The sequence below is a fragment of the Oxyura jamaicensis genome, chromosome 17, assembly GCF_011077185.1.
Source record: "Oxyura jamaicensis isolate SHBP4307 breed ruddy duck chromosome 17, BPBGC_Ojam_1.0, whole genome shotgun sequence".
NCBI classification, from domain to species: Eukaryota; Metazoa; Chordata; class Aves; order Anseriformes; family Anatidae; genus Oxyura; species Oxyura jamaicensis.
The window spans coordinates 1,003,852-1,026,284 of record NC_048909.1 but is presented as its reverse complement, the minus strand read 5'-3'; the positions used below and the strand labels follow the sequence as shown (position 1 = coordinate 1,026,284).

Genomic DNA, 22,433 nt, shown 5'->3' with positions numbered 1-22,433 from the left:
ACAGAGTGGATAGAGAAGGACCATTTAGCTGCTGCCCACCTCCTGAAAGGGAGAGTGTCCTTTGTATTAGTGGGAAAGAGGCTCAACAGCCTCTTGCTTTTTGATAAAAGCTGGAAGTTTCACAGTGCTTTGAAATTACTCCCTGCTAAAGCATGCACAGGCAGGCTTGCAGAAGTCCCTGGTTACATGAAGCTTGTGATTATTCACTGCTGAACTAAGCAAGGTCCAGAAAACAGTGGCATGACCTGATTGTGAAAGATGGAGTTGGCTTGTTGAAATGCTGTTAATCATCTGAAGTGTAAAGGTGCTTTAAAGAAAACACTTGGTCGTGGTGGTCGTTTTGCTGAGTTTTGACGTGTAGGATTTTTCTGTACTAAATTCTCAAGAGGCCATAAAGTATTTGAAGACCAGTTTGAGAAGTATACTTCACGCAAACGGTATTGATTATCAGCCTGAACATGGTAAGGGAAAAGCCCTAGAAAAGGGCAAACCTGTGTCGTGTTCAATGGGGAAGGCTCGTTGCTTTCCTTTCTCTCCTCTTCCACCATGCGCACCCATAGCAGGCAGAGCAACGTTTGGCTGGTCCAGCGATGACACAGTGTGTAACCATCGGTGTGTTACTTTCCAAACCTGGATCTCTGTTTTCTTACTTCTTGTCTGACTTCAGAAAGCCTCAGGGACAACAGTTATCCTTAACTTAGTGTTCACAGGGTAATCCAGCCTTGATCTGCTGTTTTGGACTTAAAAGAGAGCTCCTTTGTAAAATGAAGAATTTGTGGTAACACCACCTTTAGGCCAAGAAGGATGATTGAAACTACAAAACTTGAGAAGATATTTTAAAAAATGAGGCAAAAAGGAAAAACTAAAGTTCTTTAGTTTAGATATCTTAAAATACTACCATTAAAAGAAAAAAAAAAAAAAAGGAAAGTGACAGTATTCACTGATGTCTAAATTTGGTAGACATTAATGCAAAAGATACAATGTTTAAAATTATGTAGGAAATTGGGAAATATTTTAACTTCAAGGTCGATTTAAGCTGTATAAATATGTCTCAGTTTCATCTGATGCATCAGGTATCTATTGCTTTTAGGAATTATAGTGAAATGTTAGCATTTACAGTTTTTAAAATGTCAGTGCTCTTAATTCATGTTTACACAAGATAGGTTTTTCTTCCAGAAGCATTGCAGTGTTTATTTCAGACTGGGTAGAGGGACAAGGAAAACGTGTTGTTCTATTTTTTTTTTTTTGAGTCAGTTCATGCCAAGTTGAGGCAAGATTAAGACAAGGAAAAAAAGATGATTTCCTCCCTCAGATTTAGAAGTAATAAATAAATAAATTTGAAAAGAATGAGTGCATGGCCAGATTTGAGCGTTTTCTGTTGAATGGCAGGAAACTTTGTGTTAAATGCCTTCCGCTCATATTCACTCATGGCCACAGACCTCTCTTCTCTGGTTTAGATATGACATGGAGAGTTAACATGGGAATTGGAGTGCGCGAATGCTGTTTTTTCTTTCTATTGGCTTGCTATCTTGCTCTAGAGCCTTGTTCACTGGATATATATATTTAAAGCACTAATAAATGTGTCTAATAATAGCCCTGGGGAAAGATGTTGGACTTGGTGTTGGATGGTTGGGCTTGATGACATTAGAGGTCTTCTCCAACCTAAATGATTGTATGATTGTAAATTGTGTGGCCGATGACAGTTCTGTGTGGCTTGGGAGCCTTGAGGAGGCTTAGCAGCTGCTGGTGTGCCAGGTTGCTGTGCAGGTGTCTTCAGAGAGCACCCAGCCAGCTGGTGAGGACAGCCCGGTAGCATGCCTTGTTCAGCATGGAGAAGGACCTGTTATTGCACAGGAGATAAGTTCTTCTGGGAAAGTGTGCTGTGGGGCAGAAGGAGCACTCTGTGCCCAACATCCAACACCCTGCGCACCACGGACAAGTGTCTCATTTTTGGGAAGGAAAGCTCTTCAGTGTGTGATAGAGAGCCAGACACCATTGCCTGGGGATGCTGCAATGCTTGACTTCCAGACTGAGCTTGCAAGAGGCAATTAGAAACGCCATGGATGGGTGTTTGTAGTCTACTGGCACTGCTGTGTTTGTGCTCTGCAGTACACAGCCCCTTGTCAGCACAGAAAAACTTGGAAATGAGAGTCAGGCTCCACTGAGGCTGGCTGCAGAGGAGTCTGTGGTGGGAGCTGTGGGGGAACGGGGCCAGGCAGTGAGGAGGGGGTGGGAGGTGTTTGTGGGTGGATAGATAGTGGGGGGCTGCTGTCGGCACTGTGCACCCAGCCGCTTGTCAAAGTTGTACGCGCTCTGTGGCACCGCGTGGACAGTCTGGGCCCACGCAACATTTGCTGTTCTTTGCACAGACTTTTCACTGCCAGATTTAGGCTGCATGCTTGCAGAAAGCTTCTGAACACATGGCAACAACACAGAGCCAAAGAGGCAGCAGGGCCAATGTGGCCATCTGAACTCCACAGTTCATTGTTTCATAGCCCTTTTGTAAAGACTCACCTCTTCAGCAACACAGCATGCAGCTTGGCTACATGTGAGATGAGGCACACGGAGGACAGGAGATGCACAGAGCCTTGGCAGCAGGAAAGTCCTGGGAAGTAAAGTGAGACTTGAGAGAGTAAGGTGAAATTCCATTTTCACAGGAATTCTGCACATGCAGACTTTTGGATTATTTGATGAATTAAAATTTTATCTCTAGTTTTAACTAAACTCATTTTCATTCATGGCAAACTGTAGACTTCCATGAATCTTTGTCTTAGAAGTATTTAGAAAATGTTTCAGCATCTTGAGAATGATAAATTAGTTTTCAAAAGCAGACAGTGGTTTTGGTACTCAAGCTGGACATTCCTGCTGGAGGCGGCTTTTGGAAATGGGATGAAAATCAACAGGGTTTTTCTAAGAATCACATATGAGAGACCTTTCAGAGTGCACTGAGGACAAAGTATGTTGCCATGGCAAAGGAAAGAGCTTGAGATGAAGAACTGGGGTCACTATGTGAAGGATGAACAGAAGATGCCAGCAGAGACCAGTAGGGAGTGAAGGGGAGCCAGGCAAGGGGAGCGCTAGAAGAAAGACGGCACGGTGATGAAATAGCTGAAAATGTAAAAGAAGGTAAATAAAGCATGCCAGTGAGACGAGATGAGCTGGGAAGGAGCAGTGTGGATATAGTGAAACAGGAGAGAGAAATGAATGTGAGAACTGTGCTGCTTGGAGGGCAGTTTCCTTCCCAGTGAAACATCCTGTGAGTTTAGGGGAAGCCTTGTGCTAGTGGCTACTTGGAAACTTGCCTGTAGGGGAATTGCAGAGTTTGTGTGCTTGTTCAGAAGCAGAGAAGAGTCCTTGGACTTCAGCAGTGCTCTGCCACTCCTCTGGCCAAGGTTACCACAGGCAGAGATGGCAGAAGGGAATACATTACGTTTAAAAGACATCTAAAGATCTGAAAGTGTCCCAGGGAACCAAGGTTTGAGATCTCTTCATTTCAGACTTGCTGAAGCACCTGAGATGTGCAGCATGTTCTGTTCACCCACCTCTGCTGCAGGAAAGGAGTCTCCAGCAAAGCAGTGGAGGAGTGGTAGCCCTGTGAGCTGCCCTGGCTGCACCACCAGAGCTCTTCTGGCCCTGCCTCCTGCTGCCAGCAACCTTCTGTTAGAGTTGTGACCTCTTTCATGTAGATTAATCACGTGTTAATTCTGGCACTTGAGACCTCTCCATCTGAGCAGTCTAGGCTCCATGAACAGCAGAGACAAACAGGTGCATCTGTAACACAAGTCATCTGACGCTGAAATCTGAGAATGATGGTTCGAACCCACGTGTGGTTTTCTCTCTGATAAGTACAAAAGGAATCTAAACACATTAAATTGGACCTCTTACATCATTTTACCACAACTGACAAGGTGGCTATGGATGATTTCAACAGAAAGAGCTAATCCATGTTTTAATTTCCCCAGTCGTGAAATGCCTTCGTGTGACCCTCAGCTGCCAAATTCCTTGCTTTTCTTCAGAAAACAGTTCCTTTAGTAAGATATTCCCAAACTTCTTCACTGCAGCAAAACACAGCGATAGCATCACAAGAAAATACAGTAAGTTAAATAAAGCATTTAACACAGCTCCACCAGAGGGCTGGGCTGTAGGTTCTATGAGAAAGGCATGGCAGAGTTTGTAACCTTACAACATAAGTATAGCTTATGTTTGTGGTTTCTTTTGTGTTTTCCTTATCAGTTTCCTGTAGCCATCTGATAAATTCTGTGTTTTGCTACCTAAGATAGACGTCTTACAGCTAAGTCAAGCTTGTGCTTTGCAGTATTTTAGCTCTTCCATCGTGGACACCAGTGCTTTTGTTTATGTGCTGTAGATTTCTTTTGTTTCGTTGATACAAGAATATGTTTTTCCCTTCAGAAGTAGATAAAAGTTTCTGGTACACTGTAGCAATAGGCTTTGCTCTGTGTGCCAGACATTTGTATGCAAAGTTTTTGATTGGAAAAAGACAAACATTTAGCATTTCTACTGATCTAAAACAAATTGCCACAGCATAAACAGTGGCAGTGTGCTGGTATATCTGGAAGTCTTGAAACAAACTGCAATGTTAAGATATCTCAGCCACTGTAGTTTGATATTACATCTGTCAACTAATGCATCGACCTAATAGCTGTTTAAACTGAGCAGCTGCAAACATCTGCTGCTAGCTTAACTGAGTGGAAAAAATGCATTTTCAGCATACAGGTTAGAACAGAACTAAACGTATCTCTTGGCTCATGAGGGAGCTCTGCACCCAGCTCTTTCTTGACTCCAGCTCATCCACATGGCTCTGGCAACACGGCTCTCCTGCTCCGCTCTCCGCCGTCTGGCACAGCTCTGATTTCTGTGCTTCTTCCCGTCCACCTCTGCTTACCCTGGCTGCTGACTGCTGCTGAGCCCAGTGGCACTTGCCATTCCCCAGTCTTGCTGTGCTTGACAACAGCCACAAAAAAAAAAAAAAAAGACATCCACATCCCCATGTGGCACTTCTCCATGTCCCAACTCCTGAGCAACAAGTTTTTTACAACCCGGTGCTCCTTGCCTTACTCAGGAAAGACAGCAGAGACTGGATTTTGACATAAATGGATGCAAAATGCATTCACCGTGCTTTGAGGCTTAAACAAGAACAAGGATAAGCATAAAACAGCCTGCAGCAGGCGTGAGCTGGTGAAGCCCAGTTGGTCTGCAGCCTCTTGAGGCTCTGAGCAGATTCACTGACACCCGACACACGCACGCACGGTGGGTGCTTTGCTTCAGTGCACGAGCAGCCCCGCTGCTGCCTGGGGCCATGTCGTGGCAGTGAAGCAAAGCACACAGAGAAACGCCTGACCCTGGCCCCGGAGCAGTCACGTGCCCGGCACTTTCCCACTCCCATCCTGAGCCCTGTGGGGCCGGCAGTGTGGAGTCACTGTGACGAGCACACGTGGGCTGTGGTGACACGCACCGGGCCCTTGGGCACTGCCCCGCTGCTGCACAGTCTGAAGTACGCACATATGCTGCTTCCCTGCATACTCTGTATAATTCTTCTGAACTGATTTCTCCCAAACAGAGCCTTACACCTGTGGAGCTTGTGGAATCCAGTTCCAGTTTTATAACAATCTCCTGGAGCACATGCAGTCCCATGCAGGTAAGCTGGGCACCTCGACTCGCTTAAAGCGGAGAGTTAAATTCTGCGCTGATGCCTGATGTTGACCCCGTTGTGTGTCAATAGAGCTTCCCGTGCTCACGGTTTCCAAAGTCCCAGTAACTTCACCTGCAGCAAAAAAGATACTCAAAGGCTGGAGCACACAGCAGCGGCTGCAGCAGCGTGAGGCTCAGGGTGTATCACAAACACTGCTCCTTTCCCTAGGAAGAGAGGACGTGCCATTCTAGCACATCAAACTGGTCATTCCCTTTACCCAAAGGTATCTAGGGAATGCTCATTTTGTAAGTGTTAATGATTCTTTCCTACAGCAAATGAAATCCCTCCTCCCACAATCAGGGTAGTACTCACTGAGGCAAACAAAGCAAAAGTGCTTACAGGGCAGCAGAGCCTTTGCCAACACAAGTCCTTTTCTGTGCTCGTGTCTCCTGGAGTTCTGCAAAGGACTGAAATGTGTTCTCAGAAGAATTTGCCATTTCAGCAGTTGGGTTCGTTCCCTTCTCAGTTATCTACAATAGAAAATTCTGAGGAGTAGTAATTCAACTACTTAGTTTCTAAGCCACCTTTTTTGTTTTCTGTCTCAACACAGAAGTTTTTAGCATTTCAAAGCCAAACCTGTTTCGAAGACAGCATTCAGAATATTCAAAAATGTAGAAAAAAACATATTTTGGATATAAGCAGATTTTTTTTATTTTCTTGATCAAAAATTCAAGTGAATTGATGCAGGTTTACAGATTAATTCACCTTTGGCAGACCTGTGTTCTCCAACAGACAGCTGCTCTGTTGTAGTATACATTCAATGCTTTGCCCTGAGTAATGTGGCATGGAAGGACAGATTCATTGAGGAAAAGCATATAACCTGTTCTGTAACCGTAAATTTAATCAAAGTTTGTATTTTCTTCTTTGTTTTATTTTTAGTCCTAATTTTAATGGCAGCATCCCTTGAGGTGTGCATGGTTCCTCAGTCAAGCTCAGTTCTTACTGGCAAATCTTAGTGAAGGCTCCACGTGTCGTTCAGCAGCTACTTTATTTATCATCTTTATAATGCCATGGATAGACCTTTAGGGTGACCTGTTGTAAGACAATGAGCCGAGTTTTATGGATGGTGTTTTCTGTTAGAGCATAAACTGGTTAGTGTGGAGTGCTCGCAAGCTAGGTTATGATGAGGAGCAGTGATGCTCCACTCAGGATTGGGCTGGTGTCATTCCTTGGTGTTGGGGTCTGGTTTTGCTGCTCATCAGTGGCAATTTGTGCTTGCTTCCCTGCCGTGTCCTGACTGTCCTATTCCTTGTTCTTGTCTCTGCTGGGGAAATGCAGCAGTGTGAGTTACAGCTCTTAGTGAGACTGAGGAGAGGAGCTGCAAAGGAGGGACCACGGCTAAGGTGCTGGGGGGAGAAGGGCAACTCACTGGCAAGCTGTCAAAAGTTTTAAGCTAATGTTGTCTGCAGCTTCTTCCTCCTCTTTTCTTTACAAATGACCAGTGGCCTCTGGGCTTGCTTACCTGGCTTGCTTTGAACATAGAACAGAGCCAGAGGGAGCAGGTGGGTGTGATCTGAGCCATGCATAGATACGCTTATATTACATGTCACCAGAGATACACTTACATTAATGGGTAAATCATCTCCCCAGCTTGGGGTTGTTCCTCTTAAACTCTGTGTTGTACACCTTTCCCTGCTCTGGTAATACACCGTGTTCTGCATGGCTGCTTCCCTACTGAAGTGCGTTCTCAAGGCCACTGCCCAAGCTGCCTCCCATGCAAGCAGTCGTCCCTGCTGTGGTGTCCCTGGGCACGGTGCTCACCGGGCTATGCACTCATGCCTCGTCCTTTGGGGAAAGCAGCAGCTTTTCTTCTAGCTCTGTGCAGCTGGAGGCGAACAGCACAGTATTTGCTGCTGTGGGATGAGAATGAAGAGGCGTGAGAACCTCAGACAGCCTTGGTGAGTATCTGGTTCTGGAAACCATACTCAAGCAGAGCAGCAGCAGAGATGACCCAGGGTGTGCAGCTACTCTGGACACAGATTTGTTGCCTTTTAGTCAGTCAGAGCTTGCGGACTGGCACATCCGAGAAGCAGCATCAGCACAACGTCTGTGCCATCTGGGGAGGCCAAGACCTTACCGGTTAGCAGAACTGGGGGCAGAGGATTTGCAGTGGGGACACTGGCACAGTAGCCATTTTTAGCAGTCTGTGTGCTTGTGTTCAAGGAACATTTCACGACGGGGACATGGAGATCGAAAAAGCCCATCCATGTCAAATACTCCCTCATCTGATGTGGTTGGGACCCAGTTTAGCTTGCTGCGTCTGATGCAAAGGGCTAGTCTCTTGCAACTCAACGTGACCCGTCCACTGAGCCCCTCTCATAAGTGACCAAAGATAGGGAATGTGCAGCTGGCTTCAAGGAGCGAGAGCGGGGTTTTACTGGCTCTTAAGTCATTCAGAGGGCTGAGCCTGGAGGCTAGAAGGTAATAAGGAGAGATTATAGCTCCATAAAACAGCTACACAATGAGAAGAAGCAATTAGAATGCAAATTGGAGGCTGAAAGGCAGAAGTAGAACAGCAGAACATCAGGCGAAAGAATTTGTTCTGTAATTACTCTGTACAATATACAGCTTTGATTCCCTTTGGGGTACTTTGTTCAGGTCGAGTGCCACCATATAATGCCCTTCCGACAGTCGAGCTAAAAAATAAAAGGACAGCTAGGTTGAATCTGGATTAAAGGATTGGAGGCATGAAGAAAAGTTAAAGAACAATGATCAGTGTAGTTCACAGACTGCCTGATAAGGAAGATGTGGCCAAAATGTACAAACCTCATTTATGCCACATCGAATGCCAATGGATATTTGCAGATAATAAATCCCCTATTACTGTAAAATAGATAAAAGAGTCGGGGAAAAGTAAATTCAGAGGTTTTCCCCACCCACCCACCTTACCAGTATGAGGAAGCCTTCATGTTGATACGCCCAAACCACAAACAAGTTGGTAGCCAACATTCAGCATTTGCCTTTTCCTACCCACAGACATTTTAAGTTGAAGCCACTTGTGGCATTAGGTCAGGAGCAATTAGACTAGGCAAATGCTGGGGGAAGAGTGCTGTTATATATGATTGCTGGCATTCACTGAAGCATCTCCTGCTGATTGTGTCTCCTCCACACATGCAAAGACCAACCTCTGGCTGCAGCCCTGAGCATGGCAGCACTCCCCAGCCACCAACCACCATGCTGCACCCTGGTTTCCATGGGCACCACACATTCTTCAAGGCAGTCCAGCAGAGCCCTGGTTGGACTCTGGTTCTGCCATACCCTGGTTTTCTCCAAGGTGTTGACCTAGTCTGTGTCCAGGCCTAACAATAACTGTTCATCTTCAAGGTTTATGGATGCCCCAGCAGTAAAGATGCAGAGCTGCTCAAATTTGACAGGACTTGTTTGTGAGGAGTTTCATCATATCATTGCTCGTCTCTAGATCCTTGCTGGACTCCCTTTTCTCCCAGGTCATTGCCACATGTGAAGGAGAACACCTTTGTGCTCTCCCATTTGTTCCGATGGGCAGCCCACAGCTCTGCCTAGCACCAGATGAACCTGGACTGCAGAGCAAAGCCCTCAAACCTGTGTGTACTTTCATAAAGCATCCTTTCCTTCATGTGCTGCTGTCTGGAGTGCTGGGGCAGGATTAATTTCACTGCATGCTGGTGTATCTAGGCTACAGATGTCACCTGAGCTGATCTTTTTGGACTCCCTTTCTAATCAGTGGAGAAGTCATTGACTCCAGGTGAGTTCAGAGCATGTTGGACCTCATCCTGCAAGAGGCATCTTGTTCTGTCTGGGTGGATGAATCACACCCTAAGCCTGTTTTGCACCACTGAGGGTTTGAAGAGAGAAATGTCTAATAGAGATGTCCAAAATTAGATGAGACCAGTTGTGATGAGTAAAGGACCTGTTTTGTCTTCTTTGTTTTTAATTCCATTCTTCTGTTCAGCTTGAACATCAGTCTCTCCATCTTTCTCTTTCCTTTTCCACCTCTCTTCATTTTATGCTTTAATATAGCTTCAGAGACTATTTCAGAGCACAATTTCATAGTGAAGCATACTAACAACTAGAAAACTTGTGGAGTGGGGGAAAGGTTCTTCGGACACAGGAAAGAAGGACATGGACATGATACGGAATTTACTGATGTTGTCTGCATTTTCTTGGAAAATCCCATCAGTGTGGCAGCCAAAGTGTTTAGCCCAGTCACATATAAGAAAACAGAACATGAACACCTCTAGGCGACCCACAGGGGGCCTTTTTTGCAGCTATAGGGAGGAACAATCTTTGGTCATACTCCAGAAACATTTTTTATTTCTTTTTATTTCCAGTCTGAGGCAGCAGTGAGTAGCCTGAGGGACATTGGGAAGAAAACATGGAGTAGTTCCAGTAGAGGAAAGGGGAAGTCACTTGCAATGTGGAAAGAAAAACAGTAAGGCAAATGAAGGATAAATATTTGTTAACCTTGCTTTCATTTTGAAAGCAAGCAAATTGCACAGGTCAGGCTGCACAAGGAGCATCTGTTCCTCCCAAAATGTTGAGACATTTCTCAAGCTGTGCTGATGGCATCAATGTCACTGATGCACAGAAAAAGTTAATGTCACTTCAGCCACTTCAGAATTAGTATCTTGTGCTTCTAACACCTCCCTGTCTCTTGCCCCACAGCTGACAACGAGAACAATATTGCCTCTAGCCAGCCCAGATCACCTCTAGCTGTTGTTGAAGAAAAGTGGAAACCACAGCTCCAAAGAAATAACGCCAACAATAGTACGTAGCAGTGTTTGGTCTTCATCCCGGGCTTACCTGTTGGGTTTGAAGGAGTGACTGTCAGGGTGTGCAGCAGTAATGTAGGCATTACACAAAACTCTTGTTCACCCCCTTCTGCACTTGATTTCATATTTTATTCATGTACAGCCCTGCAGAGTAGAGCAGCCATCCCATTAGAGGAGTACTCATATGCAAAAAGTACTGGGGATACTCAGGAGGACGTTTGTAAGGGCAAATTTGAGAATGCCTGGAAAAAGTGAACTTCTGATCCAAGGTCAGACGTCCAGTCTGGGGTTAAGAAATGACTCCATTTAGTGTGGTGTGACATAGGCTTCCTGAGCTGGCTGGCAGCCAGTGTCTGGCTTTGTCCCCAGCTCGTCCTGTGAGCTTATGCTTCATGGGACATGGTAGAATACAGCCCTTTGGGAAAGCATCTCCAAAGCACTTGAGCTGAGCATCCTGGTGGATGGGTGATACAAAACCACAGTGCTTATGTGTTGTGTGCAAAACTGACATTCATGTTGCCAAAAATCATCCACAAAAAGTAGGGTTGCTGGAGATCAAAGGAAAAAAATAAAATTAGGGCTTCGGCACTGCTTGAGATGGTGGAATAAGTTGTATGCTTCCCTTCTAAAACATCTGGCTCGAGGAAAAGGCTTAAATCACAAAAATAGTAAGAATTTCAGCTTTCCAGCTGGGCTAAGCCACATGAGCAGAGTTGTGACCGTCAGCCTGTATAAATGGATAGCAAATGGCACACGTGATTTAACTTACCTAGGCAGTTCTTAAATGAATGCTACCGAGATGCCGTTGGTAAGGCACTGTGTTGTGAATAGCCAATGTGTGCACTGTCACAGTTCCCATGCCAGGGAATGCAAGCAGATGTCTTAGCTGCTCTTAACAAGTTGTTCCATCTACCCTGGCAGTACATCTGTCCAGAAGTCCTCTGGGGAAGAAATGCAGGGTTGGAAATGTCTCTGCCATCATCTGGCCATGTTCCACCTCCTCGGGTCAATCTCAGCGTTGTTTTTTGTCTTCCCCCCTGCTGTTGCAGACAAACAATTCTCATCTGTTGCTTTCTCTCCCTCCTTGTATTTCACTGCAGCATCTGCAAGTGGTTCAGTAGGGAACAGCGCGATCCCGGAGAAGGAGCGGCAGAACATTGCCGAGAGGCTTCTGAGGGTGATGTGCACTGACCTTGGGGCTCTGAGCGTGGTGAGTGGGAAGGAGTTCATCAAGCTAGCACAGACCCTGGTGGACAGTGGAGCTCGCTATGGTGCCTTCTCAGTCACCGAAATTCTTGGCAATTTCAACACACTGGCTTTGAAGCATTTGCCTCGGATGTACAACCAAGTGAAGGTAAAAGTCACCTGCGCCCTGGGCAGCAATGCCTGCCTAGGCATCGGTGTCACTTGCCACTCACAGAGCATTGGCCCTGATTCTTGCTACATCCTGACAGCTTATCAGGTGGAAGGCAACCACATCAAGAGTTATGTCCTGGGAATTAAGGGTGTAGATATTCGAGATAATGGTGATTTTATCCACCACTGGGTACAGAACGTGCTCTCAGAGTTTGTGATGTCGGAGATCAGGACGGTGTACGTCACAGACTGCAAAGTCAATTCCTCTGCGTTCTCCAAGGCAGGCATGTGCTTGCGTTGTTCAGCCTGTGCCTTGAACTCAGTAGTGCAGAGTGTGCTGAATAAGCGAACACTACAGGCTCGCAATATGCACGAAGTGATCGAGCTCCTGAATGTCTGTGAAGATTTGGCAGGATCCACGGGCCTCTCAAAGGAGACCTTTGGCTCCCTGGAGGAGACCTCTCCCCCGCCCTGCTGGAACTCAGTCACTGACTCCCTCCTGCTTGTCCACGAGCGCTACGAGCAGATCTGCGAGTTCTACAGTAGGGCCAAGAAGATGAACCTCATCCAAAACCTGAACAAACACCTGCTCAGCAACCTGGCGGCCATTTTGGCGCCGGTGAAGCAGGCGGTAATTGAGTTGAGCAACGAGAGCCGGCCTACCTTGCAGCTGGTACTGCCCACCTACGTCAAACTGGAGAAACTGTTCACTTCCAAAGCTAACGATGCTGGCGTAGTCAGCAAACTCTGCCACCTCTTCTTGGAGGCGCTGAAGGAGAACTTCAAAGTTCATTCAGCACACAAGGTAGCCATGATCTTAGACCCTCAGCAGAAGCTGCGGCCTGTCCCACCATACCAGCACGAAGAGATCATTGGCAAGGTGTGTGAGTTGATTAATGAGGTGAAAGAGTCCTGGGCAGAAGAAACAGAATTTGAACCTTCAACCAAGAAGCCCCGGGCAGCAGGGGAAGCCACAGCAGCTCAGGAAGAAGATTGGTTCGGGAAAAATGAAGTCTATGATTATTTGCAAGAACCTCTCTTCCAGGCTACCCCTGACCTGTTTCAGTACTGGTCGTGTGTTACCCAAAAGCATACAAAACTAGCCAAGCTAGCCTTTTGGCTCTTAGCAGTGCCTGCTGTTGGTGCCAGAAGCGAATGTGTAAATATGTGTGAGCAGGCTCTCTTAATCAAAAGGAGACGGCTACTCAGTCCAGAAGACATGAACAAACTCATGTTTTTGAAGTCCAACATGCTTTAAGACTGTCTTTTAATTAAAACAAAACTTTAAAACACTGTTCCAAACAAAGAAAAAGAATTTTAAGTTCTAAACACTGTGGACCTCATTATGAATGCCCCTGGAAACCAAGTGCTTTTTTATATATATATAAAAATATAAATATATATAAAATTAAGTTTGAGAGGAAAGCTGAGCACGTGAGAGAGACAGCCCTCTGCCAGGAACGTGCTCCTTTCCATAGATAGTGTGTGGACTTGACAGACTTTCTAATGTTTTCAAGTGGGCAGACCAATGGGAGGCTGATGTTCTAAAGTCTTCAGGCAGCTGAGATCTAAAGTGACTTGAAGTTTCTTTTGTTTCTCCTCCACCCCACCTTTCCTCTTGTCCCCTGGGCCATCTTGCCATGGATAATCAGACTACATTGAACAGACCAGTTCTTCACTGGACTTTGCTCCTTTGAATAACTGTACACCTTGAGGGCATTTGTCTGCAGCCTTCTTGACATACGGTGCATGTTATCAGGGCAGCTGTGTTTTATGAACACCAGTATCTTTAGAAATCAGGAAGGGAGATTCTAAGATTGTTTTTATTATTATTTTTATTTTAACTTTTTCATATAGGGTTTTTCCAAAAAAAAGCAAAAGTTACTCTTCTGTCTCCACTCCCAGTTTTGAGTTTAACTTGTTAGCTAGTGATTATAAGTTTGATTTAAAACTAAGAGAAATGATTCATGGCAGAAAACGTCTGTAATTGTTATGTTTCTTGGATTTATTTTTTTTTACAGCATACCTTTTCTGAATTCCCAGTGTAAATTAGCTTCCCTGTGAATTCTGTACATCAGGGGTTCTCAAATTTGTTTGCAGATAGCCCATTTATGATTAAATAATATCCTTATGGAAGCCACAGCTGTTGCTTATATGGAAAAGCTAGAAACCAGGACAAGCGAGCAGGCGGTTACAACACGTCTTTGGCCATCAGCAAGCTTGCCAGCGTCTGCCAGCTGCCATTGAGAACCCTTGTACCTAAACTTTTTGTAAACCTTCCCAGCTCAAAATAGGCTTCACAAGGCCAAGGACAAACCAAGGTGTATGATTTTTCAGGGGAACAAAGATCATCAGTTCTGTCAAACTAGGGTTTGAAGGAAGCTTAGAGAAGCGCATGGGCTCAAAGATCCTTCTGAATGTAAGTGCTCCTGATTGAGTGCGATGAATATCTTCCTGTTTTATTTGGAATGGTTTCCTCTAGTAGCACGAATGTCTCTTAATACCTACAGTGCATTACACTACTTGTTTTGTTGTTGAATCGTTCTGGCTAGGAAGGCCATCGGCCCTTAAATGTTCACACTTACTGGCTCACCCCAAATGCAATTAGAGACCATCGTAACGCAGAAACATCTCAGTCACTGCTGTCCACCAAGGCCAGTGCTCTGCTGTGTCCAATTCCCATAGGCACAGCTCATGGGCTGCTAGACAGGATCTCTGCAAGCTGTCAGAGTTGGTGCCTCTTGGATAATTCCTGACTTCTGGTGCCAAATTGTTAATTTTTCATCACTGGGACTTGTATCCCAGAGGCAAATTGAAACAAATTCTTATTTTTGAAGCATTCTCTCCTGCTTCCAGTAGTGTCCTCAGGAGCTGCAGCCGCAGTGGCAACAGAGCAGCAGCAGTGGTATGGGAGGACGGATGGGGCAGGGTCCAGGGACAGGCTGGAGGCTGTGCCCTCAAGCTGCGCAGCGGTGTTTCTGGTTGCTGGTGATGCAGTGGTAAAATCAGGGGCCCTTTTTGGAATGCTGCTGTTGAACAGACATTCAACCAAGATCCCACTTGCCCATCTCTGGTTGAATGAGAAGTTGCATATCACAGGACATGAGAAAATGCAGGGCCTGTCAGCTAGCTCGCAGCTCAGCCCACCCGGCCTCAGGTTTTGTGTTCAGGCATGGAACCCAGGCACTAATGGACAGCTTCACTGCCACGGGGCTCAGACAGGGAACAGTTTGCATGCTAGAGACTTTCCATAGATCAAGGTCACTGGCGATGGCTCTTTGTACCCAAGTGTCTTGCCCCAGGATGACTCTTGTCCTTTTCATCCTGGAAACAGGACTTACTGTAGCCTAAGTACAGATCTTAGGTTGACAGCACATCTCAGCACTGTTAGTGGCCTCAGGGCAAAACTAGTTCTCTTTTAAATCTGAGTTCTGCATATGGATAACTTAAAAGATGTAGTCCACAACCCCACCGGCAACTGCAGAGGTAGCAGCAGGTGAAGATGAGCAGCCAAGGCGGAGGTACTTGGAGATCTGATTTCTCTGGCAATGGCTTTTATAAACAGGTGCAGGTCACAGGGCCAACATTTCTTCTTTCTGGTTTTATTTTCCCCCAGACAAATCCAGTGTCTGGGCCTACAGTAACATATCTATTTGCGCTTGCAGTGCAGGAGGAGTCTGTAACAAACAAAAACGAAGTCTCAGACTAAAACCAAACAAAAATAAATAATTCAGCAGGTGCAAAGTGTGCCAATTATGAAGTATTTGTGCCGTGCTGCAGGTTCCACTGAAAAACTGATAAAGGGATCCTGCAGCAAGAAAACTGGGCTGAAGGGACAAGTCCAAAGCAAGATTAGCTTTTGAGGCTGCAGAGCTCAGCTGACAGGCAGAAGTGGGACAGGACTTGTACTGCTTTTTCCAAATGGTGTGCTACACCTTTTTGCCTGGTTTGCCTGAGACTTTTAAGAGCTTCTCACAGGCTCTTCAGCACTCAGGCAAAGGTGCAACAGCTTCTTGTTCCTTTCAGAGAGTTCCAAACCCAGCACTTCTTTGCTGTGGGACAGGTTGGTAACTGCTGTGGGATCTGCCAACTCAGGCTCGTTGTGTCTGTCTGCCAGGCATTAGGATAGGGAAGTGGACCAACAAGAACTTACCACAGGTTTAAAGCCCCAGAACTGAGGTAAAATTGCAGTCATTTGTGCAAACATTTAATGCCAGGCTGTCCAGCAGTGAGCTGGACCAGGGCTGCACAACCAGGGCATGCGGGTGGAGAGGCCACCACCACCCGTAGCTCCTCTTCTCCTTTCTACAGTCTGGATGTGGCATCAGATCTGGAGCTTTTCTGCTGTGGTGACCGAAGAGGGACTGATGGGCCCTCTCCCCAGTTAGTAGCAGCCAAATCCACAGTTATCACTGCACTAATGCCAAGATGGATCTAAGCAAACATACAGCAATGTCTGGCAGATTAGATTCTTCCAAAGACTTAAAAAACTCAACTAGTAGCTGAAAAAAAAAAGCAAAACAAAATCTAATGGAGCAATCTGGAAAGTCTGGGTGAGAAGAGAAGCTGGTTGGCCAGCCCTTCTCCAGCAGGTCAGTGGAAGAGGCCACAGCTTTTCATGAGACTTCAGGAGGTCACAGGGTATTCTGCTCAGAGGAGTGCTGTGCCTGCCCATGGGCTGACTTGTGTCTGATGTTCCTTTGCCTCTTTGAAAGGAGAGAAGCACATCTGTAGCATGTGGATTTACTCTAAATGCCAAGGTTTTGCTCCTATTTCTCCTTCCCTCCTTAGGACTCAGATGTGCATTCTAGGGAGTGTAGATACATTACCAGGGTCTGAATTTTGGAAGCTCTTATTTGCCAGGTTATTGGCATCAGCTCAATGGTAGCTCTCTGTATAGGGCAGCAGTTGTGCTCTGAGGAGTCCTGCCCGTCCTGTGCTGGGAGGCAGGAGGAAAGAGGCCCTCTTGGGTTTGGCCAGAGCTGTCGTGAGGTTCTGCTCCCCATGGGCTGGGAAAAGTCCTCACAGTCGGGATCATCTTGTGGTAGGTCATGCTGGGAATTGTCTTCTTCTTCTTCTGTTTCCTATACTTGCACTTGAGAAAGATGTTTGGAGGGAAAGAAAAAAAAAAAAAAAAGGTGTAAGTGTCCTCTGGACATTCATTTGTTTCTGCTGCTTGCTCTGAGCCTGACCTTGCAGGCTGCTCTCTCAGACTTACACTTTGCTCTGGGAGTGGTTGCGTCTGCAGGTGGGGAGCGGGCACCAACAGAAGGTGAACTGTAAAGAATGAAGGGCATTCCAGTCCTGTCCGAAGATTCGTGTTAAAACAAAACTGAGGAAGGGTACAGAGGCAGAGCTCTTCACAACAGAAGGTTGCTTCTTTGTGAGTACAGCAGTCAGGGTCAGTGGAGATCGAGGAGCCCAGATCTGTCTCTGTCTCTTTCCCTGTCTCTAGCAGTAGATGGTAGTTGTGTTCTGGCTTGCAAGATGGCTCGGTGTCTTGTGCCTGGGTCCATTGCAGATGAAAGTAAACTTTTCTTTTTGTCAAAGTTTTGCCTGCTCAAAGAAACCTGATTTGGTTGGTTTTGAATTAGTGCAATCTGGAAAACATGTTGTGAAAGCCAACAGTAGGCTCAGGTTTTGCTTAATTTAGACTTCTGTTGTTGCTGGGTAAAACAGTCTAACTTTGAGATAAATTGGTTTAAGCATCCCTAAGAACCGCCTGCACTGGTTTAACTGTGCTTGCTGGGTGTTCTCCCCTGCTGATCAGAGAATACATCCAGAAGCATCTCAGGGAGTCATGACCCTTATGTGAATTCTGCCCGTGAAGGTGTGGCAGATATGTTCAAAGCTCGGGAATCACTGAAAACAGAGGGGAGACACTTCGGAAAGCTGTTGAGCTCTGAATTGAGGTATCTGGGTTATTACAGGATTCAGTGAGATGTCTCAGGTTGGGTGGTTTGCTTTTCTCCAGCTGCTTGCAATAACACAGAAGGTTTAGCGTGAGAAGAAATTCCTACATGTGTTTATGTTGGTGGGTGACTGCTCAGCCTTACCCAGGGAAAGGGATCATTTCCACCTCGCAGGTCCCGCAGCAGGCGAGCCCAGACGCTGTGTTGCTGTGATGAGACATTGTGCTGCTCAGAGAGCACTGCACGTGTTCTAGGCAGCACCTAGTTAGCGGTTAATCAAAAGGCAGTAAAAGAGCAGCCAAAAGTTGATGAGAGGCTGGAAGTGCTGCTTATGCTGAGGAAAGACTCAGATCTCTAATTGCATCCTGCCTAAGGGAGGGGAGAGAAGCTCCTGTGAGCTTTCACAGGGAACAAGTTGTTCCCTATGGAATAATTGGGAGTATTGGGATAAAAGCGAACAACAACATCAACAAAAAGGACACTAAAGGCAGATTCTGGGAAACATTTTTATTGAGGAGAATTCTGTGATCTGGGAGGAGTCTGTAACAGGAATGTGTCCTGAGCCCTGTCATGAAAAAGGAGATTGCACAGCTGTGTGCTCCGTGAGGCTGCTTAGGACCTGACCGGGAGGAAAGAGCCTGGGTGCAGAGGTCAGAGTTGCTGGTGGGGCTTGAGGCCCATCCTGCCCAACAGCCGACAGGTCCAGAAGGGCTCGGAGAGCATCTTCTCCCACGTCCTCCCACTCACCTCCGACGCTGCGCCATCCACCTGTCCCTGCAGGAGGGAGGGAGCTGGCCGGCGGGGCAGAGGAGGTGACACCACTTTCGGGGGGGAAAATGTCTCATTACCCCTCCTAATGCCAAGGTAAAAGAATCGGGCAGGGGAGAGTATTAAATGTTTTGCTGCTTCTACTGTGCATTTTCTGTGCATTTCAGTTGGGAATGTCCAGAAACATCAGCTGAGACTCGAGGTGCTTTGTCAGATACTTCTGAAGATGTCACCCTGTAGCAATAAGAGCTCACTTTTCCCAGCGCGTGGGACCTGTCCCCATGCCACAGGTTGTCATCGTCCTGGGCTCCAGGAAATGTCACTGAACCAACCAAACAATAACACACGGAGAGGTAAAACCAAGCACAGCTCCAAGTTGAATGCCTCATTAGTACTGTGGGATCGTTTGCTTATGCTAGGCCAGAAATGGTAAACCAATGAGAGTGTATTGCCCTGAAATTTAATTTTATATATTGAATGTTTGGGGAATGTCTGTTTAATTATTTGTTTTTGTTTGGCTGGTTAGTTGGGTTTTCTACTGCTCCTGTTGGAGTCCTTTCTTTTTAACTTGACAGAAAAGTTTTGCTCACGTTAGACAACGGTGTATCCAGTATCCCCTTTAGGGTTTAATGTAGGCAGCTGAGTTTGATTTTTTTTTAGAATAGCTTCTGAAATGAGTCACATAAATGGCTCATTCATGCACAACACCAACCACTGACTGAAAGGATTTTATTTTTTGCCATCATTTTAGCATCATTGGCAGTGGTCAGTGTGTCTTGGTACCTGGGTGAGCAGCGCAGCCTTAACAACAGGAATATTTTGCAGTGGAGTTGATGAGTACAGGCATGTCAAACCCTTGCTTTTTACAACCAAAGTTCCTTAAAAAGACACTTCCAGCCTCATCAGCCTTGAATGCTTGTTTTCAGTCTTCTAGGGGTTCTTGTGGCGGTCTCTGCAACGTGTGTGGATAGGATGGTTTTCTTTCCGCTGGGCTGGGGAGGGGTGGGAAGAGGCATTTATTTTTTTCTTTCTATCTGTGGAGAATGACCTTTCCGCTCAAAGGAGGTGTGTATTCTGGAAGGAGAAGCAGTCTAAGGAGCTGCTTTCCATGGTCCCTTACAACTTACTGGGAATATTTAAAATATATATATATATATTTAAAAGGAAAACTGATAATGGATGAGCTGAAATACTCGTGACAGGTGGCTAGCCAAGGCTGTAAGTCCAGGAGGAACACACATCGTCCAGACCTGAGGATTCTGGTTCGCTGTAGCTAGAAAGTGTCATGCCGACAAACTAAACTATCAGGAAATCCTTGTTTGCAGCCAGTCTGAAAAGAGAAGCTGTTCCTCGTTCGTGTGTTTCTTTTTTGGAAACCTCCTGCTGGGAGCTGAATTCTTGTTGTTTCATCAAGAAAACAATTAATGTTCTCCTTTCCCTCCTCACCCTCCCTCCCCTCAGTAACTTGTGTGCATTTCCTTCTTTTCTGTAGATGCAGATGTTCTAGGCAATACCACAGATGCACCTGCGTGTGTCTCTACCTGCGAGTGCAAGAATCTCATGTCATCTTAAAAAATACAAAAAAATATACAAAAAATATACAAAAAATATCTTTTTTAGGCCAGAGTTTTCTACAGGTATTAATGAATATTTTTCTTAATCCTTATAAGTTTTATGTGTTTAATATTTCTTAATACCGGTAGCATTAATTTATACTTTTGTAGCAACACAATATTTTTATAAACCGCCACCGCTGGCTTTGTCTTCATAATGGGGAAATGTGCGGGCAGCTGGCCCTGCACTGTACCATGTACTGTATTTAAAAGGTTATCTAATGTCACACTTGCTGTGTTAATAAACAAAACAAAACCTGTTTGAAGTCTCATGTATTGTTGGTGTGGATCGAATGACTCAATAGAGAGCAATATTGCACGGGGTTGAGTTGCTGATTTTCATTGTGATATATGAACGCTTGAGGCCAACTCAAGTTCTTCTGATTTTTTTTCTTTTTAGAGTTTTGTTTTGTTTTGTTTTGTTTTACAGCTAAATAAATTCAGTGCTGTTTGAAACTTAGACTGACGTCAAATGAAAAGGATTATTAAAGAAAAAAAAAATCAAGGTGTTTAAATGTTGCTGTTTTTACAAGTCTGTTGCTGTCTGAATGGAAATATTCCACAAGAGAGAGGAATAGTTCCACTTAGCTTCCAAACGAGCTGAGCGCTCCAGGCCAGAGCTCGGTTATTTGGAGATACCTTAGAGACATGTTTCTGCAACATTCTTTTCAGAGTTGATGCCAAGGCAGAAGACAAACTGTAACTGTAAGAAAGCATCCGTTGCTTGAGGATTTTCATGTCAGTGTTGTATTTATGGTTTTACAATAAAACAACCTTTAGGAAAAAGAAGTGTCTGAGGTTTTCTATTTTTCAAGCACGTTCATGGGACCTCACTCAGCGCTGAGTGTCTCAGTGTGAAGAGGGAAAGGAAGACATATGCTAAAGGGACTTAGATCTCAGTAGCAGTCTCTTTGATGGTCCAAATCAGCCAAAGAACTCTGTAGTGGCTTCTCACTGCCTCCCTTGTGCACCCAAAGCATTTTAAAGTATTTTCCTGAGCATCGTCTGTCCCAGGCATGGTTGCTAGTGCAGTGAACCTGCTCCTCTCCCCAGCAAGACATCTATGTCTGTCAGAAAGTGAACCAACACTATTTGGCCAGCTGGATGTACGCTGTACAGTAAGTTGTAATGCAATATTTGAGTTCACACAGCCAGGACAGGTTCAGATCAGCTGAATTTTATGCTATTATAATTAATCTTAATTCATACATTCCATGTTCTTGTCCAGTGTGGTCAGTGATTTTCATTTCTATAGGCAGACCCTCCTGTGAACTTGATCTCACGCCATAAGAAAAGAGGTGTCCAGGCATTGAGCCAGGTACCGAGCAGGCTCGGCCCTCTCCACGAGACAAGGCACACGGTGCCCATGAACACTGATAGCCAAAATATCAAAGGGCGCAGAAATCCTTGCGCAGAGGCTGTGTCAGCCTTGACCTGACTCAAGGTGTCCTACAAAGGTATGGGAATGGGGCTCACTCAGGAGTTTTGCATGCAGGGGGGTGGCGTTGCTGATGCTGTCTGGAGCTTCAAAACCCAGCTCCAAAGGAACCAGAAGTGTCCAGGGAATTGTCCCATGTACAGAACAAGTGCATAGGGCAGAGTTCAAAGGAGGAGCCCAAGCCTACTGCTGGCAAATCCAAGGCATGTTTCCTGTCACCCTTCATGTATCCTCTTATCCTTTTCTTTGAATTGTTTTGATATCCTTAAAAAAAAATAAAAATAAAAATAATAAAAAAAAACTTGATAGGAAGTTTTTAGTTAATTTCTTTGTTAGGAAAGAAAAAGAATAAAAAACATGGTATGACAACAGGTCTGGCAATTGGATCTAACTGTTTTGGCAAGTGTGAAGATATGCGACAATAGTAAATACAACTATCAGCATATAATAGTAAGAATGTCTAGCTTCAGAATATAATAGAATGTCTGTAGCTTTGCAGGAAATCTGATGTAAATGAGCAATTTCAGTTAACAGTAAGCTTAGATGCTTTCACATCCTATGAGTAAGGATTTGTTTGAAAATCTACATATGTGAAGTGGATAAAGAATAGCCAAAAGGCTTAGCAAACTGGAGGACAGTGCTTGCTGTCCTCTGGCTTGCCAGTGTCTCCCAGCACTAACTTGTCCTTTTTGCTAGACCCTTTTAAAAGGATAAATAAGATTGCAAAAGGAAACCTAAGAGGCTTAAGCTAATCCTGACTTATTTCCCAGTTTTCTAATTTCTGCCTTAACAGAAAACAACTACTTTAGTCATAGTAAAGAAAGAAATGGTAACTCAGAAGTCAGGTTCTGTTGGCAGTGTCCCATGGTTTCCTCTAATTTCAGA

The 22,433-nt window shown here is 45.3% G+C and overlaps 1 protein-coding gene across 9 annotated transcripts in view; it reads left to right on the top strand.

Moving 5' to 3' along the window:
* ZNF618 (zinc finger protein 618) overlaps window positions 1-20,896 on the top strand; it is a 154,336-nt gene extending 133,440 nt beyond the window's left edge. For 8 of the 9 annotated variants that reach the window (XM_035341574.1, XM_035341577.1, XM_035341575.1 and 5 more), the window contains 3 exons: window positions 5,579-5,656; window positions 10,355-10,456; window positions 11,562-20,896. In XM_035341574.1, the coding sequence (XP_035197465.1) occupies window positions 5,579-5,656; window positions 10,355-10,456; window positions 11,562-13,075 (1,694 nt within the window). In that variant the 3' untranslated portion in view covers window positions 13,076-20,896. The remainder of the gene's footprint in view (window positions 1-5,578; window positions 5,657-10,354; window positions 10,457-11,561) is intronic. The other variant, XM_035341576.1, reaches the window with a different exon arrangement.
* Window positions 20,897-22,433: the final 1,537 nt, after the last annotated feature.